Source organism: Myripristis murdjan, chromosome 24 (assembly GCF_902150065.1).
Source record: "Myripristis murdjan chromosome 24, fMyrMur1.1, whole genome shotgun sequence".
Lineage (NCBI taxonomy): Eukaryota > Metazoa > Chordata > Actinopteri > Holocentriformes > Holocentridae > Myripristis > Myripristis murdjan.
The window spans coordinates 22,386,981-22,405,805 of NC_044003.1; the positions used below are offsets into that span (position 1 = coordinate 22,386,981).

Consider the following 18,825-nt stretch of genomic DNA (forward strand, 5'->3'; position numbering starts at 1 on the left):
ATGCTTATCTCTGATTTTTCAGAGATAAGTACATAACATCAGTCCCCTTCCATTTACAACAACTGTAGAACTAATTTTATTGATACATTAACTTTCATACAGACCAAAGTTGGCGCTGCTAAATAATAATAATTACTACTGATTATTGAATTATTATAATAGTAATGAATAATGTGGTGGGGCGAATAAAACTATTATGTATTTACCAATATTCAGTTTCATTTGCTATTTCGACTATTAGCTGAGCCTACTGTTGCTTTAAGAGGGCTGAGCCTGAGCGCTGTGTGGGTTTCACTACACTTTTCATTTACCTGCTGCTCACTCCTCTCCCATGTCTTGATTGGCCGTCTTGGCCGAAATCCTCTTGAATGATTTCAAACCCGAGTATGTGGACAAGAAGGAGGAGGAGGGGACGCTGCTAATTCCGAGCAGGGCTGAAGGCTTGAATCCCTCGTCCACCACCTCGTCGTCTCTGCAAAGAGGCTTATCCGCGGAGCGCTGTCGATGGCAAGAGGCGACCGAGAGCACGGCTGGTAGCGACCTGGGCTTTCAGAGGTACAGCGCTTTCACCAATCTCCGTCGTTCTCACTTAGATTTGGATCCAGTTTACGTTTGGCAATTTGTTGCGTTTTAAATTCCCATCATTTGAGCGCAGCGATGTTCTGCGGAGAGGGCGCACATTGCGATGGGACGCGGCATATTCTGCTGACAGGACTCCGCGCCGGGAACCATGACCTGATTGGAAATCACTGCTAATCGATTGATAATCGCACGCGTGTTGTTGTTATTGTCGGAAAGTGAGTGCCAGTACTTGTTTACGAAATTAATGAAGAGTCTCCTTTTACATGATCAGTGAGGGCTCAGTCAGTGCACTGGTTGCCATAGCATCACATTAATAATTTCCTTTTGATTATCGTTCTATTCTAGAGGGGGGATTCATTTTAATATTTTGGACCATGTATTCATATTTTAACACAATTCCACAATTGAGGCTTGGTTAAAAGAGTCTTGCTAGTGAATTGCCGCCCGTCGTTTAAAGGAACTGAGAGCAGCACAGCCCAGACTGGTAGTCATGGCTAAAAATCCGTCCGAGGGACCCAAGGATGACCTGAGCCAGCTGACGGACGAGGAGCTGCTGCGGTGCAGCAAAGAGGACCTGGTTAGGAGGTTAAGGAGGGTCGACAGCGAGAAAATGAACTTGATGATCGAGCACGGCAACATGATGAAGGACATCAACCGGCGGCTGCAGGTGCACCTGCATGAGATCCGGAGCCTGAAGGAAATAAACCAGAAGCTGCAGGACGACAACCATGAGCTCCGGGAGCTCTGCTGCTTCCTGGACGATGATCGGCAGAAGGGCAAGAAGCTGTCCCGGGAGTGGCAGCGCTTCGGCCGCTACACGGCCAGTGCCATGTGGAAGGAGGTGGGCACCTACATGATGAAGCTGAAGGAGCTGGAGGCCAACCAGGAGACGGTGATGCGGGAAAACTCCGAGCTGAAGGAGATCATCCTCATGCTGGATGAGGAGAGGAACGGCGCCGGCTCCAGGAGCTCCATAGACAGTCAGTCCAGTTTGACCAACCTGAACGGGGGCACCGGCACCGTCAGGGATGTCGGGGACGGGAGCAGTACGTCCAGCACCGGGAGCGCCGGGAGCCCAGATCACCACAATCATAACCACAGCCACATACACAAGCCCACCACGGAGAACAGTAAGCTGGGTCCCACCATGAGGAGATCCATGGATGACCTGTCAGCACCTCACCATCACAGGAGCATCCCCAATGGACTTAATGGTGAGTTCTGACACACACACACACACACACACACACACACACACACACACACACAGCTTCACTGATCATGCCAGCAGTTACTCTGACTGGTGACTTTGTAGGTTATCTAGTTGCACCTCTGCATCCCAAGTCACACTCCAGACCCTGTTGCCTGTGGGATGCTGAATTTTTTTTTTTTTTTTTTTTTTTTTTTTTTTTTTTTTTTTACAGTGATTCAGACATAAGGGCCTCTATTCACTGTTTAATAAGGGCGCTGTTGCATTTGGAAACCAAGTCACAGAATTTTCACCTGCTCAAATTCAGAAACTTTCAGGCCCATGTCCTCTTGTATGAAAGGGAGCCAGTCATGGCGGCCTTTTGATTGTAGTTTTCAATCAAAGCTCTAAGCTGTTCTCATGATCTTGCATGCCGGAATGCTAATAAACAGCTTACAGAGATCTCCAAACAAGGGGCACAGTGCTGCTGGCAGTGTGAGGCCTCCTGTGAAGTGACAGATCATTGCTGCTATGTACTTTTATTTTACTGAGCTTGCTGTCCGACCACACACATGCACACACATACCAGCGGGCTGTAATTGTCCACCATGCATCTATGTTACGTGTCTTATGTTTGATGCACTGTTAACCACATGCGTGTGATTGCAATGACAACAGCATATGTTAATCAAAATTACTGTGCATGGAGGATTAGCACGGGGTCTTAGCTTAACCTCACCACAAAGTCTTGATTGGGATGCTTATGACACACACGTCTGCACGCATGCATATACACACACGCACACACACACACACACACACACACACACACACACACACACACACACAGATTCAAAGCATCCTTAAGTGGCCTTTTCAGACCCACACTACCCCATCATCTGAATCTGCACAGATTTAGGTCACTGCTCTTGTGGTCTTCAAGGAAGAGGACTTATCTTAATTGCTTTCAAAGGGGCTCAAGCAAATTGATTTTTGGACTCGTCCGCTGATTATCATTGTTGTCTTTGGCTGTGGAGGAGCACTCGGGCTTGCTTAGGGGCTGTTTGAAATGCACGGCTTGGGACCAGAAATCAATGTCCCTGTTTCAGGACCTAAATACCCAGCTGAAAGCTGCCAGAGGGATGAAAATGCCGTAATGGAACTGGAGGATGCTAAGCCTGGTTTAGCTAGCACATGGGCTCCTAACTCGCCATGATCTGTTTGGCAAAAGCAATTAATTCTGTTTCATGCTCTGGAGAGAAAAAGTATACAATCAGGTTGCACCTTTTTACAGGTGTTTATCCTAAGGAAACAACTTCCTGGTTCAGATCTTACAGGTCACATGTTACTGTTGGACGTCCCTGAACCTGTAGGCAGTATAAACCCTGAAAGTAAAAATTACAATTGGATAGAGTCACGAGGGAGTGGCGAGGGAAGACATAATCCGGACACACACTCAAAAACAACCAAATTTTTGGGGCGGTGCTTAGGTGCCGTTACATAAGAGCAATATTGTGTCTGCAGCAGCCTAGCACCTCACTAAGCTGCTGTTTTGCTAGATGTATTTTGTGACATTGTATGCCCGTGAAGCTCTGGCTTACTGTGTACAATACTGTCGACTAGCTAGCATCGGGAAGGCCCCAGTCACTTGAAAGAAGGTTAGTTGGTCAGACTGATGCATTGGCAGTGAGACAAGATGCTCTCTAGTCCCAAAAAATCTTGAACACTGGAAACCTTATTGGCTTTTGCAAGATTGCAAACAGCTTCCATGGGGAAAAAACAATTAAATTTATATAGAGCTACTCATGAAAAAGTTGTAAACAGCACTTAAGTAAACTCAGATGACAGTCAAATGAAAATAATCCTACCTTACTTTTATTACACAAGTTGGACAAACTGCGAACTATTACAGCGAACTACCCATAAGCAAAATCAAACCCATTATTAGTATTACACAGGCATACCTAGTGATAATTGTCCTCTAAAGAACAAATATTACCCCTTATTTCTAAGAAAAGGGCCTGGTTGAAATCCGAGTGGAGCGACCATGTTGTGCTGTCAGATTTAGCCAGAGCCTGGCCACGGTGTGAGGTCTTCAGAGTGGCTTTATTTAATGCTGTCCAAATGCCAGTGGCTCCCCTGTGTATTTAGCAGACAAACTTGAGGATTTCCACTCAAGTGCTAAATGAACAGCATCTGTCTGGGTGCCAGAGACAGAAAGAGGCGGAGGAGAGGAGCTGGGAATGAGTTTTTGTGCCTAAAGAGTAAAACCAAATGATTCTTTTTAGTTGAAGACTTGATTTTCATTAGCTATACCTTTCTACCACTTTCCAGCCAAACACCAGAGCTTGTTTTCCATGTTTTGACCGATAGGCATCCTCCCTACTAGAAAATGTCCAACTCCTAAGAGGCCAAAAGAGGCACAGGGAGAGGGGTGTATGACAGAGAGCCCAACAAAGGGCCCTGAAAAGGGCTTGGTAGTGTTGGGGGAGTGTCTGGATGGTGGTAGGGGGTTGGCTGGGAAGCTTTTGGGGTGGAGTGGTGGGGGCTGTTGGAGGGCATATTGGGCTTGGAGGACGTTGGGTTTTGGCGACATCCTGCTGTCTTGCTTAATTGAATTTCTTGTGCAGTGACACTCCTGATAAACCCCCCACTCCTCTTCCTTAGGGGATGAAAGCTGTGTGTGTGTGTGTGTGTGTATGCATCCATGCATATGTGCACATTTTCCTGTGCTATGTAATGTGTGTATGACCATAGTAGGGCTAGGCTTTTCTAAAGGAAAAAAAAATCAGGAGATACACAGACTGCTGCTGTGTTTCATACGCTGGATTACTGAATTCTATTTCCAGACGTCTCAACGTCTGCATTCGCTTTTGGTGGTCTGGAACCCAATTCCAGTCGAAGACCTAATGTAACATGATGCTGTCACAGAGAGCTTGCATAGGGCGTCCCTGGTACCACACAGAAACAGATTGTCTGAGTGGAGCAGTATGCGCTGAGAAAAAGCATCAACAGATTTTGGGGTGCAAAAAAAGCACACAAGTACGTATAAGTGTAACATTACTTAACTCTTTCTAGGTATTGTAACAAGTGGGTTTGGACTGCTGTGCTCTAAGCCAGTATTATACTTTCTGCGAGTGTGTGAGGGTCCACTGTGGTCCACAGAATGCACATTTTCCACTACCCAAGTCTGCAAGGGTCCTCGTGGTCAGGCCCATGTGCAGCCCAAAATTTGTGAGTTAAATAGTAGTGTAATGTAGCGTAGTGGCCAGGTGGGATGCGTCCTCCGAGCGGACTCCAGAAAATAGTATACAGAACTACTTTGCATCTGCGGTGTCCAAAGCCACTCATGTTTGTGTGTTGATGGAAAATTCTGCACGTTACGATACTTCTACCGCAAGAAGAACGGTACAAAAGGTAACATTGGTTTTTGAGTCTTTTCAAGCTCGGCCAGAGAGGTTAAAAAAGGTAGCCAGCCAGCACAGTGCTGCTTTGACGTTGGACAGATGAGCTGATAAAGATCCTCTCTCTGGTTAACGTCTGTTGACCTTAAACAGACCTCACACATTCCCGTGGCCTTTTAGCTGCCAAACAGCCTCAACGGAACAATGTTTCAACTCTGCAGATGAAGTGTCTCTGAATAAGGAGCAAGTGCAGCAAGGATTTCTCAGACTTTTTCAGCCCGCCCTTTGGAATAAATTAGAATTCGCTCAGGGTGCTTTGAAGACACAAAAGCCGATTTGTAATTTGAGAGTAATTAAATTGTGATACCATTTGGCTGCGGTCCGTGATTGTAAGTTCCTTGTGATGATAGGATTGAGATGTGGCATGCGGATGGATTGACACCCGTGCCTCAGTGCAAGGGTAAATAAAACACTGATTTAGCAAATTGTTTTGGTCCAGCTGTGGTGGGATCTCTGGGGCTAATCTTAGCACAGATATGCTAATCAGAGCTACAGCTACACTGCCAGCAACAGCAGCTGCACCCACAAGGGTTAATCCTTCCCACTCATACAAGCTGGCGTGTGTGTGTGTGTGTGTGTGTGTCCATGCACATGTGTATATCCACATGTGAACCACAAGCCAGTGAGATCTTGAATTGAGGCCCATGCAGCTCCTCGAGACAGTGAAGGAAAACCAGGGGCCTCAGACGCTGATAAATGGCCCATAGTGGCCCCTCCCTCCCTGCTCCTCCCTCCTTGCATAATACTTTTCAGACCTCGTTACTCTGTAGCCTGTCACTCATTCAGCTGCATATGGCTGCTCTCTCAAAGGAGCCACAGATATTTGTGATGCTCGGAAGAATGAGATTTAAAAGAGGTTCGGGATGATAGTATTCAGTGCGAATTGGAATTAATCTGAGGTGTTGTTTGAAAGCAATGGGGACTTGCAGTGCCCCCCCAAGATTTGTGCTGTTGAGTGAGCTGTGCTTCAAAGAACCAATGTATTTTAGTCACTCTGTTGAGTCACCCTGTAAACCTAACCACTTAGGCTTAAATTAGGCTGAAATTAGCCTCAATGAAGTCCCAGAGGAGTCATAAAGCTGTGTGTTAAAACCGTTTTTTTTTTTAACACTTTGCCTGTCAGTGTGTTAATGGAAGAGGTGTCACAGTGAGCGAACACTCTTCCACTTTCTGATTTACAAGCTTCTCTCTCTCTCTCTCCCTCTCTCTCCTTGCCCTTTCCCCTCGGGGAGTGACGGGACCTTAAAGCTCACAGTGAAACCGTAGAACCAGCCCTCCCAGTTGGCCACCAGTTTGCGTTTCGTCACGGTAACACCAATTAGTCAGCGGTATGATATTCACATTCATATGACCAACATGTTTAACAAATTACTGTGTGACCGAAGCCATTGTTTCCTTCTGTCACGGAGGCGCTTTACTGTAAGATTTGAAGATATGGTGAGAACACAACCGAAGCATAAAACACATGTTACTCTGACTAAAGTCACAAAGAGCCAACTTTTTTATTTGCTTGTTTTAATCACTAAATATTGTTTCTTACATTAGAATTCAGTCATGAATAAAAAGACTCATATTTGTGTTAGGTTTTATTTATAGTTTAATTTTTTTTTTTTTTTTATGGGAGTGAATCAAAATCCCAGCTGATTTTGTGTAGAACACTGCAGAGTCTTTATAGCTGGTTTTATTTCTTCAAAGGACCAGACAGGTTTTCAATATCCCTTATGTTTTTTCTAAAACAAACATCAATCAAACACAGCCAGCTGGTCAAAGTGGGCCTTGACTCTGTGTGAGCTGCTTTCACATTTTCAAAGGAAACCAGAGGATCAACAACACAATGGTGTTTTCCTCTCCGCTGTGGTTTCAAGTCATTGTGTGGAGTGTCTGCGGGGCTAAAAAAGGGCGCCTAGCAGGAATAGGATGTTTCTCTTGCTGATATCCTGTTTGTCCACACACAGATTATGTCTCTGTGTTCTAAGATGCTGATTTGGTTTCATGTAACCTCAGCCCTGCAGTGAGGCACAGCGGGCGGCCCCCGCAAAGTGCACAAACCAGAAAGAACTAAAGGAATGGAAAATTATTACTGGAGAATTGTTGACAGAAGTTTAACTAGAACAGTTGATGTAATTGCTAAAACTGACATAATAACTTAAAAAACTCGCAGAGAAAATATTTCACATTCTTAATTCATTCCGTTTGCGCAAGGTCCTATAAAATGCAACCTCCAAAATGCTTTATGGGCTTGTTCTGTGGAAACTAAATTACTTGAATTCACTTCATGAGTGACCTTCTTGATACAGATACAAGTAAGGATTCACAAGGGACTTTAGTTTCTGTAAAGTTTTAGTTTTGGAGTCAGCGAATCACGGGATAGCAGAAATTTACTCACTCTATGTCGTCTGCAAAAGGGTCAAAGTTTTTACATGATACTGTTTTGTCAACATACTAGTACCCTCCGAAGAAAGATGATATACTGCTCTTTATGTTTGTACTTTTTTTTCTTTTGATGGATTTCTTTATAATCCAGTTTCTGCCGTGACTCAGCTGTGTCGGGCATTGTTTGAGAGTTTCCCCGGGGCGTGGCAGGGCCGGCCTGCGAGCCTGTGTTTCTCTCCTGTATGCGCTCTCTGGATTGCGTTTCCCAGCACCCTGTCTGCCTGTGTGAGGCCTAGCCGGCTGATAACACAGATAATGGAGCAGAAACACACACAAACACACACACACACACACACCAGAGAGAGAGAGAGAGAGAGAGAGTTATTGAGAGAAAGAGCCACAGGGGGAACTCTCAGCTGTCTATTGTCAATGAAAAGCCAGCCTGTCAGGACGTCCCACATTCCTGGATAAACAAAAGAGGAAGTGGGTCTCTCTCTCCTCAGTGACACAGCAGGAGCAGGACAGCATGGAAAGAGGAACAGGAAGATGGAAAGAGAAGGAAGTGTCCACACTCTCTCTCTGTCTCTCCCTCACAAATACGAATCACTCTCTTTTACTTCTAGGTTGCTCCTCTTAACTTTTTTTTTTTCCACCCCCTGCTTTCCCTACCTGACAGAACTGACTTCTTCTGTCTCCCTCTCTCTCTCCATCTGCCTCCATCTCTGCCTCCATCTCCCTCCATCTCTCTCTCTCTCTTTTGATTCTTATGAACCTGCTGTCTGATCCGCTGTCCGTTTATTCCCATCAACACAGCGCTCATCCGACAGAATGAGGTTATAGAGCCGGCGTGAGCCCAGCACACACATACATGGACACACGCTGTAAAATACGGAGCCAGCTTCTTCTTCAGCAAGTTCTTCAGCAAATCTAGCCACCGTATATCCTGTTTTGCATGTTCATTGCATGACGTGTTATCTTGGAATATGTCATTTATTTTGGGTAAAGTTTGCTGCATGACTCTTCACAGAGTAGAGGCTGTGTCATCAGTCAAGATGATATAATGACAGGCTGTCGCGTGCAGATGATCATGTCACACTGAATGAAAAGGAGATAAAACAGCTCAGGCCTGTATGTATTGTGTAAACTGCTTCAGTATGCACTCTTTTGTCTTGTGATACCTCACGGCATATGATGCTTATACGTGGTGCATCGTGTCATGCAAAGGGTGTGCAGTTCTTGGAAATACAGTGGCAATTTCAGACATTTCTCTCTGGGCCCCTCTCTCTCTCTCTCTGTCTCCCTCTGTCTCGATACCCCTCTAAACGGGCGCCCTTCTTTGCTGATCGCTGGGTAGTGGGCCGCTGGAGGGGCTGGGCTGCTCAGTCGCCTAGGCAACGGCAATGATCAGTGGGGCGAGTGGACGGCGCCCACGCCTGGCCTCAAAGTCACTGAAGCGGAGGGAAGTAAGGGATAGGGGGATGGGGATAGATTTGGGCATGGTCGGCCTCCATGCCGGTTGACCCGTGCAGAATGATGCCTGCCACAGTTAGGTCAGTTCTGTGTGTGTGTGCGTGTGTGTGCGTGTCTGTATATCTGCTTTTTGTTTCCAAGTAACCCACTGAAATGAGACCAACAGGGCGTGGTTCCTCCGCTGAATCCCACCTAGTTTGTAAGAATGCTTTAATCCTTTGACTTTTTGCTTCCTTCTACAGCTTTATCGTTCATGCTGAAAGACAGATGGGGTTGGTTAGGGCGTTGTTATGATCTCACATTTAACATTTGGGTCTCAGACGTGAGGCGGCTACAGAACCATAGCAAGGACGTCCAAGAGTATCCTCCCCTGGAAGAAAAATGGTCAAATTTCCACCGTAAAATGCATCAATCTTGAGCACAGTGACGTGCACATACATAGGTCTGAGGTAAGCTGCAGACTAACCTCTTTGAACAGCACTCAGTCCAGGCCTGCAGTGATAAATTGTTGGGTCCTGTATGTCTTATCTGTTGCTGTCTCCCTCCCCATCTAAATTCTTCTCTTGCCTGCTCTTACATCTCTTTTCCACACATCTCTGTTGTTCCTCTTTTCTTCTTCCTTTTTTAAGTTCAGGTTGTGGGAAAAAAAGAAGCACAAAAAAAAAAAAAAAATGCCAAAACTGCAAAGGCTGTTTATGATATACAGCATGTCTTCATCACTCTTAATATTTGTCTTTTCTTAGTAAGAAACTCATTAAATCCAAATAAAAAACCAATGAGCTGCGTAAGAGTTGTGCCATTCAGTAACTCAATGCTGTAAGCTAATAGTAATTTGCTAATAGTATTCTGATCTTGTTTGTATAGAATTTTGAGTATAATGGCCCAATATTGTAATGTAACCTTTCCTTTTCTGATTCATTTCCTTTTCAAATTCATATATTCTGTCTCGTCTTCTCTTGGTCTTCTGTTTTCTGGCTCAACTTTGCCTCCTGTCCTTCGTCCAGGGCTGAACAATAAAAATTTTATGTAATATATTTCCGTAGTTCTGACAGTGATCTCCCAAATACACATGCAGCACATACAAACCTACTGAGTGACACGGCCAAACTGGGTTTTAAAGTTGGTTCACTTAAAGCAGCCGCTCTGACCGCAAAATATGACTTGGCCCCACACTTGCCAGCTGGGTGGGAAATGTAGCCAGGCAGGGTGATTTGGAGGCACGGAGGTTTGAATCTTGTTCATAAACATGTTTTGCATTCACAGATACACACCAAGACACACAGTCATTGGGAAACTTAGTTGGTTCAAATACAACCGATGATTGTATGAAATGAGTGAAGAAAAGTGGACTTTGGACTAGGAAAAGATGACTAACTGTGTACTTTTGCTTTGCGTTGTCGTGTGGAGATGAAATTTAATCTCACAGTGAGGTTATATTGCTGATCACTGGCAATGTGGATAAGCCTGGTGTCAGATAAACACTCAACACATACTCGGTGTCGAATTTAAGATGTCTGGAGTGAAAGTATCACTTTTTGTTCTTGATGTGGGCCTGCACTTATGGAACAGATTCTACTTGAACAAAAAAAAGGAGCACAAATCAAAAATAATTTAACACATGCAATGCAAAACTATGGCCACCACAGCATATAACCATTTTTTTTTAAGGCAAAGAAATGAGATTCGCATCCAAAATGAACATCGTTGCAAATTAATATTCTGATTTGAAACAGTGCAGTTAAGATTGATATTCCTATTGCTTCAGTGTCCCTCAGATTGAAGTTATTTCTTCATGTGACTGGTTGTCGTCATTTATGTTTGAACAGATGGCGCTGAAGCAAAATTCATTCCATATGTAGCCTCCTTCCGATTGGAAGAAAATCCAGTAGATGCTGGAGAAAGAAGCCGTCAGAAATGTGGTAAATAGAGCAGCCTGCTTTAAAAAAGAAAAACTACCATTAGAAAGTAGCTGGCAGTAAACATGTTTTGGCCAATGCGGTCTACAGCAAGAGCTTGCAGAACACACATGATGGAGGCTTCATGGTGAGAGGTGACATAAAACGAATAAAAAAAACGAGTTATACGTAATTCTTAAACATAAAATACTCAGAGCTACTGTCAGAACATTCAGAGCTTAGAGAAAGCCCTTAGTGATGCCACTTGGTTAGACTGCATAAGGTTAAAAGAGAGTCACGGCTCTCCGCTTGTCCCATTCCCAACTCATCCATGGCTTATTGAGTGAGCACTTTTAATGAAAAAGACCATGCACCCCTGGCAAGACCCTTATTGATCTGTATTTTCTGTGAGACAGAGTGCGATGCAAGCAAATGAAGATGCAAAGCAGGGAGCTGGGGTTGGAGGGGAATGAGGAGTAACTGAGCTCAGGTGGCACCATGACAAACAAAGTAAACTCCGCTATCAGCAGTTCGATTCTATCTGTCCAGCACACCTAGTGACCTTCGATACGGAACGGTCCCAGGTTGCCAAAAGTCAGCAACTCCTGGATGGAACTCCTCCTCATCAGCTCCTTTTCAGGCCTGGAAGGAACAAGGCGTTCATCTGGATTTTCTGCCTGTCAGCGTTTCCCTTTCGGTGGCTCTGACATCGGAGACCGGAGTCAGCAAATGTCTTCACCTTGCTTGCATTTAGATGGCAGCGCTGTCACCCCACAGACCTGTAGTTTAACAAATATAGATTATTTTCTCTGGCGCTGAGGTGCATGAAATATAGGCTTGGAGCCACAGTGGATCACTTGGTGGGTCCCACATGGCAATTAATTTACATGAGCAGGGTGCCCAAGTTGAAGAGCACAAGGCCTCATTTTCAGTTTGCGTTAATGGTGTGGCTGTGTGAAAAATGTATTACACTGTGTGGCGAAGGAGGAAATACTGAAATGCTCAACTGGCAGAAAAGAAACAAAGAGTGAAGTTTTGCTCAGCATTGTCAGAATCTGATTTGCTGTTTTGACTTCTTCTTCTTTTTTTTTTTTTTTTTAAATAAGAGTTCATGCAGGGGCAAGGCAGTCTCAATAGGTCGACAACAGGTTCACAGTGAAAATCGCAGCTGAAACGCACAGCGCCATTAGACCACTCTGCATAACCCACACTCCTGCAAGAAATGTGAAATATGACTGTCTGGCCCTCCCAGTGAGATGGATGAGATAATGTGGGGTTTGATGGTTGGCTGGAGCATCTGGAATGAATTGTTCGGGCTCAACACTGTTGCTTCATCTTCAGGAAGTGTTTTTGGAATGGTTTTAGGTAACCTCGCTCTGCTTTACTGAAGGCTGATTTCCTCTCGCGGCCCGATTCCATTTTCTCAAGTGCCAAGACTGGACTGAGTAACTTGGGAAAACATGTTTCTGTTTTGGTTTGGGACGGGCCTTCAGGCAGACCCTTCTTTCTAAATGTTCTTGTGTTACAGGGAGCCTGGACAGAGGCAGCAGTTCACCAGTATAGACAGGAAGGGATGAATTAAAAGGGTGTGTGTGTGTGTGTGTGAGTGTGTGTGTGTCTGCCGATTTCAGAGAAGGGGATCGTTCTTGATTTTCGAAACATGTCAAGAATTAATGTACTGCATGCCTGGGGAGCACATTGTGTTGGTTTATGCGTGTCATTCAGTTTGCGGTTTTGCTGACACCTTGCTGTCTCAGGAGAAGTTGGCAGTTTGGGTTGGTGGGGGTTGGGGTGATTCATTAGTGGGTTTTCTGGAGTCTTCTGTCACAGTGGAGGAGGTTAAGAGTTTGAGGGGTTCCAGTGTAACCCCCTCCTCCCGGTTCCCCCACATTAAGGTTACTGTGGCCATCTGTCATTGTATTGTTGTCAATGCAAAGGTGTTGGAGAGGGAGCGAAGGAAAACGCAGCTGTGTTCAATCCATCTTCCTGGCTTATGATGTACATTGTGCACTGCAGTGTTATACTTTGGCTGTACATTGCATGAGCAGAAAGGCACTATTTAGGGTGGAAAAAGTGAATAAACCTTTGTCCCCAGTGTCCTGACACTTTTTTTTTTTTTTTTTTTTAAAGGGATGATGCTGGAAGATGTGCTGCTTCATCTCCCTCTCTCTCACATGGAGAGGATTATTGTTTTAGTTTAACTTTTTTTTTTTTTTTTAAAGAATCCAGACCTGATCTCAGTTCTAGTCGTAGTTTTAGTTATTTATCTTCTTTGGTTGCATATTTTCTCATTGGAGGAGAAAATTCCTCAACTTTGGCCTTCTAATTATTGGTTTATTTAAGGTCATTTGTGAAACTGGATTATGTTGGGGGTGTGTGGGGAGGGGTCAGGGGTTGGGGAGGCACATTTTTAGGTGTAGTGGCTGGGGTAGTCCTGGTGACTGGACTTCATCTCGTCCACTAAATCAGACAGCAAGCCCCTTATTATCCTGTGTTTGGAAGTTTTACAAAACAGTTTGACTGCTGCTCTGCGCCCGTCCCCGGGAACTCTTGAGTCAAAACTACAGCCATTGAAACGTCATATCAAAGCATGATAATCCGTTTAGTGAGGGGACTTGCGTAAGCCCTGGTGTGTGTGTGTGTGTGTGTGTGTGTGTGTGTGTGTGTGTGTGTGTGTGTGTGTGTGTGTGTGTGTGTGTGTGTGTGTATTTGTGTATGTCCATGGGTGTCTGTATGCATATGCACCACACCACCCACGTGACCTCCAGCACAAATCTACCCCACCATCTTGGTAGGAAATAGCTGAACCTCATATTGCAGAGGAGATTCAGATTCATAAGTGACCACCTATAGCATAGGTTTATTATTATTATTATTATTATTTGGAGAACCTGCTATTAGGGATATGTGCTATGACGATATTAAATTGTGGATGATAAAACCACACTGCTCACCAGTCTGTTTTGCACCTTTCCTAACAGAGACACCATTAAACCAGTAATAGCCAGCATGAGGTGTTTGCCATGGATTTCTGTCCCTCACGCTTTTTTATTTGGCAACATAGCAGCATGGTTGACAGCACGGAAGAGATGGTTCCTTAGAATACATTCAACATCGATAATATGAACTTGAAATCAATTTGTTGCAGACAACAGTTAATGTTATTTCCAGTGTGTTTAGACACAGTTCTTGTATTCGGTGGCAATGCGGCAAACCTTTTTAGCCACATCAAAAGAAAGCCTCCCAAAGAGCACGCTGAAAGTGAAACTGGAAGGGCAACTCATGTGAGTGCATCAGCCTGAGCCACACAGCCAGAGGATACCAGGCCAAAACAAACAGCTTTAAGAAAGACATTTGATAAAGGCACTCCCAGTGACAAGACAAGTAAGTGCTGGAAAGAGGTAACCGATGTAACTTTACCTTGACAAGGATATGATTGCCTTAAAAACTGTAGAAAATGAGTTTCAAAAGACTGCTAAAAATAGTTGAACTGTGTGAGTTACCGCAAATATTTTTCGAACACCGCTATTCCACGGCTGCACTTGTAACACTGTGACAAGATTGAACACAAAATTCACAAAGTCCAGTTTTTAAAAGGGGAGAGGATGTAAAATGGTGCTTGCAGCTGAACAGCTAGACTCTTCTGCAGTGCTCTAAGCACAATTTCATTGCTGAGTGAAACAGAATAAAAAAAAAATAGTCTCCATTATTCTTTTTCTTTTAGATTTTGTTTCCTTGTGGGGCTATATTTCCTTAAGTGGGGAAATTAGTTTGGCTGTACTGTCCAGTGACTTGCAAAACATCGCCATGAATCATGCATTGTGATCTTGCCTGAAAAAAATTGCCGACCCCTACCTGCGATGATGACATGAACTCAGAGGGACAGAGGAGCCAAATCAGTGGCATAAAGAACGCTTAAGTGCATTAGAGCAGTAAGTCTGGTTACCAATAAATTTCCATTACAACATCCAAAAGATATTAAGGGCACCCCACTTAACTGGGCTTGACCTCAGATTATACAGGCTGATCAAAATCATTATTTGTTTATTTCCACTTGTCTCAGCCGAGTGCTGAGGGTTCGATTCCGCTGATATGCCTGTGACAATCATAAAGCGCTTAAATGAAAGCCGATAATCATATGAAAATGCAGGATCATGAAGAGGCAGTTGTTCTGAATGATTATGAGCGACTGGCAGGCTCGGTAGATGGCTAGATGGGGGCGAGGGATAGAAAGAGGGAGGTACAAGTACAAATGCGTTTCATCTTTTCGCTTAACTGCATCGTATTTGACGTTCATGATACCGGATGGCATTTGGTGCTGGTATTAACTTGTGGGGGAACAACCAGTGGGGATGTCCACATGCGATTATCTAAAACTCTGGAGATGTTCATGGGTCTCCCTCTGATCCTCTCTGACTGCATTGGAGTTAGTGCGGGGTTTAGCAGAAATACAGATAATGTCTGATTATACACGCAGGCTGCTTGGCTCTGGAGTCATCAGGTCTTACTGCAGTGTTGGGTTAAAAAAAAAAAAAAAATAGGCCGTGATAGAGATTGATAGATGTAGGATGGAAGGAAGAGATGTGAAAATGGGGGTGGGGGCAGGGTTGTCAAATTCATGGAGGGAGGAAGTAGGAAGAACATTTGTACAACCGCTGCACCCTCACCGGTTTCTTTTAACATTTAGTTTGTCTCAGTGCAGCCTCATATCGACTCGGCCGAGTTAGACGTCAGATGAGGCGAATCAAGCCCTGTTATTCATCCTACAGAGGGGCATCACACAGCATATTTCAGCCTCTTCTCACTCACACGCTGAGAGGAGATGACACTTCTGACAGCCAATTATAGCCGGCTCGTCTCCCATCTCCAGCGCAGTGGCCTCTCTTGTTCTGATCTCGCGCTGCTCTGCTCGGCTGCTGTTTTTTCGGGGAGTCCAGCATCAGCACATTTCGAATCGGGCAGCGGCTTGCATGGCAGTGAGGTCAGCAACGCTTTCCTGGAAGTGTTGCTCGCGAGGCGTCACAAGTCCATTATTAGCAGACTGTGACGTCTTTGTAACCACTGTAATCACAATTTCATGTATTAGCCTGTTCTGTAATGAACACAATGTCCAAATAACCTGGGAGGAGATTTTTTCTGCTAATCTCAGCCTTATTCCATTCATAATGCTTTGTAATCTATGTCAAGTGCATTGGTGCATTTAGTATTTTTACTCAGTGAATGATGAACATGATAAATTGATTATAAAAATTACAATCACAATCAATAAAACTTTCATTAATTGATTAACCAACTATTTGAGCACTAAATTGCATTACTATATACATTTTCTGATGTGATTATAATAGAATCAAGTAGTTTCTCTAATGTGCTTTTTTGTGTTTAGTATGCTTGGCAATACATTTCAAGTAATAACGAGTTACAAGGAAGCCTGTGGTATTTTGATTTTTTTTTTTTTTTTTTTTTTTTGGCAAAAGTAAGATGCAGTAGGTGGAATTGCTGCAACAGGCATGACATTTTCTTTGATCTCTGGGTGAGGTTGGACTGATCAGTGAAGTCAATTGCCCCACCCATGGATTGCCTCACAGTCACTCTCTTTATCCGGCTCTCTCGCGCTCTCTCTCACGCACGTACACACACACACACACACACACCACGGTACAGAAAAATCGCACTCAATAAATGCCTTTGATGATTGCACCTAAAGATAGGCTTCATATACACTGCCTACCCTGCCACCACAGTATGCTAGAACTACCTGTGGCTATCTCAGCAGCTCCCCATCACTATTTCAGATCTCATTCTGCAATAGATTAATTGAGAAACAAAACCAGCCTAGAGGGATTTCAGGAGATGTTTCATGTTATCTCCTATGTGTTCTCTCTCTCTCTCTCTCTCTCTCTCTCTCTCTCTCTCTCTCTCTCCCGTTCACTGCCTCTCTCAGTCAACAAAAGATGTAAGGGGATTAAACCATTGATGTTATAGCTGTGTTGAGGCTCTCTGAAACATGGAGGGTTCTCCGTTAAAAGGATTTGAAGAGCGGGATCCAGTATCTCTGCCCACCACTCTTTTAAATACATGGCACGTAGCCCTGCGCACGATATGCACTGTATGAACCGAGGCGCTCCTCTTAAACCCTTTAAAAGACGACGAGGTTAAATCGCACATATATTTATGAAAGGGACCTTATTAGGGTGCAACAGGGTGTCCTAAAAGAATGTGCGGAGGGATAAAGGATGGGTGAAAGGAGGAACGCGTCTCCTAGAGGGCCGCTGAGAAGAACCTCTGACAGTGAGGCTCAAGGTTGAAGATCCAGGAGCAATAGAGGACACTGCAGAGCCAGCAGCTTCTCCTTTCGCTTGTTGCTAGGATACTACGCCCTTTTATTCTGTATTATGGGGTGTGCTCTCCTGCGCCTTCTCTACAGCGTGCCACCTCTCTTCTCGCCGTGTCTTCCTATATTTCTCTCTCTCCCCTTTGACACGTTTCTCCTGTCACTTTTCATTCTCTGTGTTTGTGCTACTTCTAAACAAGCCGAATCTCGCCTGTAGAGCCACAGCTTCCTTGCCGGCGGCGGTTTGTGCAAGAGGCCGTCTGTCCTTTGTTAAGTTGGCTAGGCCGTGCTCTCTCAAAGCGAGAGGTTCTATATTGTATGCCTGTATACCTGTTGGGCTTTCCTTTAGTCATTGCCATGCACAACAAACAAAAACACCACTCATCAAACGGAAAAACTGTACAAGGAGCCTATCACGATGTCCCGATGTCAGTATTTCTCCAGACAAGTGTTTATGCTGCATGGACGAGGATGAAAAGTCAAATGTGAATAGTTTCTGTGTAAAACCTAATAGCTGTCCTTTTGGGAAATGTGAGCTGAGAAACGGTACCATAATAAAAAAAATAAAAAAAAGCCCGCCGAGTAGAAAGAAAGCAGAGACATAGAGTCGATCCCTGTTGTGTTGACTTTGTGGCTAGAACAGTCATGACAGCGCGGTTCGCCCAGTCGATGGAAAGGCTGACAGAGGGGTTTTTGGGGAGCCCACATCAGCAGCTGTCATCTGGCAGGGTCCTGATGAGAAGGGGAATTGGAGAATTGAGAGAAAAAGACAGGAGAGAAAGATGCGGAACAGGAGGAGGTTATAGAGAATTGAGGAGAGGATGAAATGGGTCATGGGATAGGAGAATGTGAAATGCATTGGGAAGAAGAACAGGAGAGAGGGAAGACAAAAGAAGGAGCGACAACGTGAGGATGGGAGGAAAAAGGGGATGAGGAGGATGAAGTTGCCACTTTCCACGGGCCACAGCTGGCCCTACCCAAACCTCAGCTGCTGCTGCTGCTGAGAAATGAGGGGGAAAAAATAAAACTCATTCACTATCTGACAAACTGGCAAAAAAAACAAAAAAAGACTGAGAGGCTAGAAATATCACTACACCTGCAGAGCACTGAAAATGCGTGCCACAGAACACTGAACAAAGACACGGTGCCAACTTTCCATACTTTAGGAGCAGTAAATATGTCAGTGGAGAAAAATCTGTTTTATAGCCACTCACAGTCACAGCCAATTGCCATGCATTTCATTTCAGCTTTATTTGTCATTGGCGATGCACCAGCATAAGGTTCGTATTTCTGTTGCAAGCTTTTGGCCGTTTGCCAGACAAACGGCCCGACCTGACAACACGAAAAATGCCGCCTCAGTGCACTTTTGACGGACAGCTCCTTTTCCGTGGCCCAAAGAGAATAGGACAAAGGTGCGATTACACTGCAGAGAAAGACCCGTGCAAAGTAAATACATCTTTGACCTGTCCTCCCAAGCAACCTCAACTCTTCGTAGACTACAAATTCTCAAAAGCAGTT

The 18,825-nt window shown here is 44.5% G+C and overlaps 1 protein-coding gene across 4 annotated transcripts in view; it reads left to right on the forward strand.

Annotated features, from left to right (window-relative positions):
• The first annotated feature begins 319 nt into the window (after positions 1-319).
• The window catches only part of ccdc85cb (coiled-coil domain containing 85C, b), a 53,429-nt gene continuing 34,923 nt past the window's right edge, over positions 320-18,825 (forward strand). For 3 of the 4 annotated variants that reach the window (XM_030047646.1, XM_030047647.1, XM_030047648.1), the window contains exon 1: positions 320-1,796. In XM_030047646.1, the coding sequence (XP_029903506.1) occupies positions 1,073-1,796 (724 nt within the window). In that variant the 5' untranslated portion in view covers positions 320-1,072. The remainder of the gene's footprint in view (positions 1,797-18,825) is intronic. The other variant, XM_030047649.1, reaches the window with a different exon arrangement.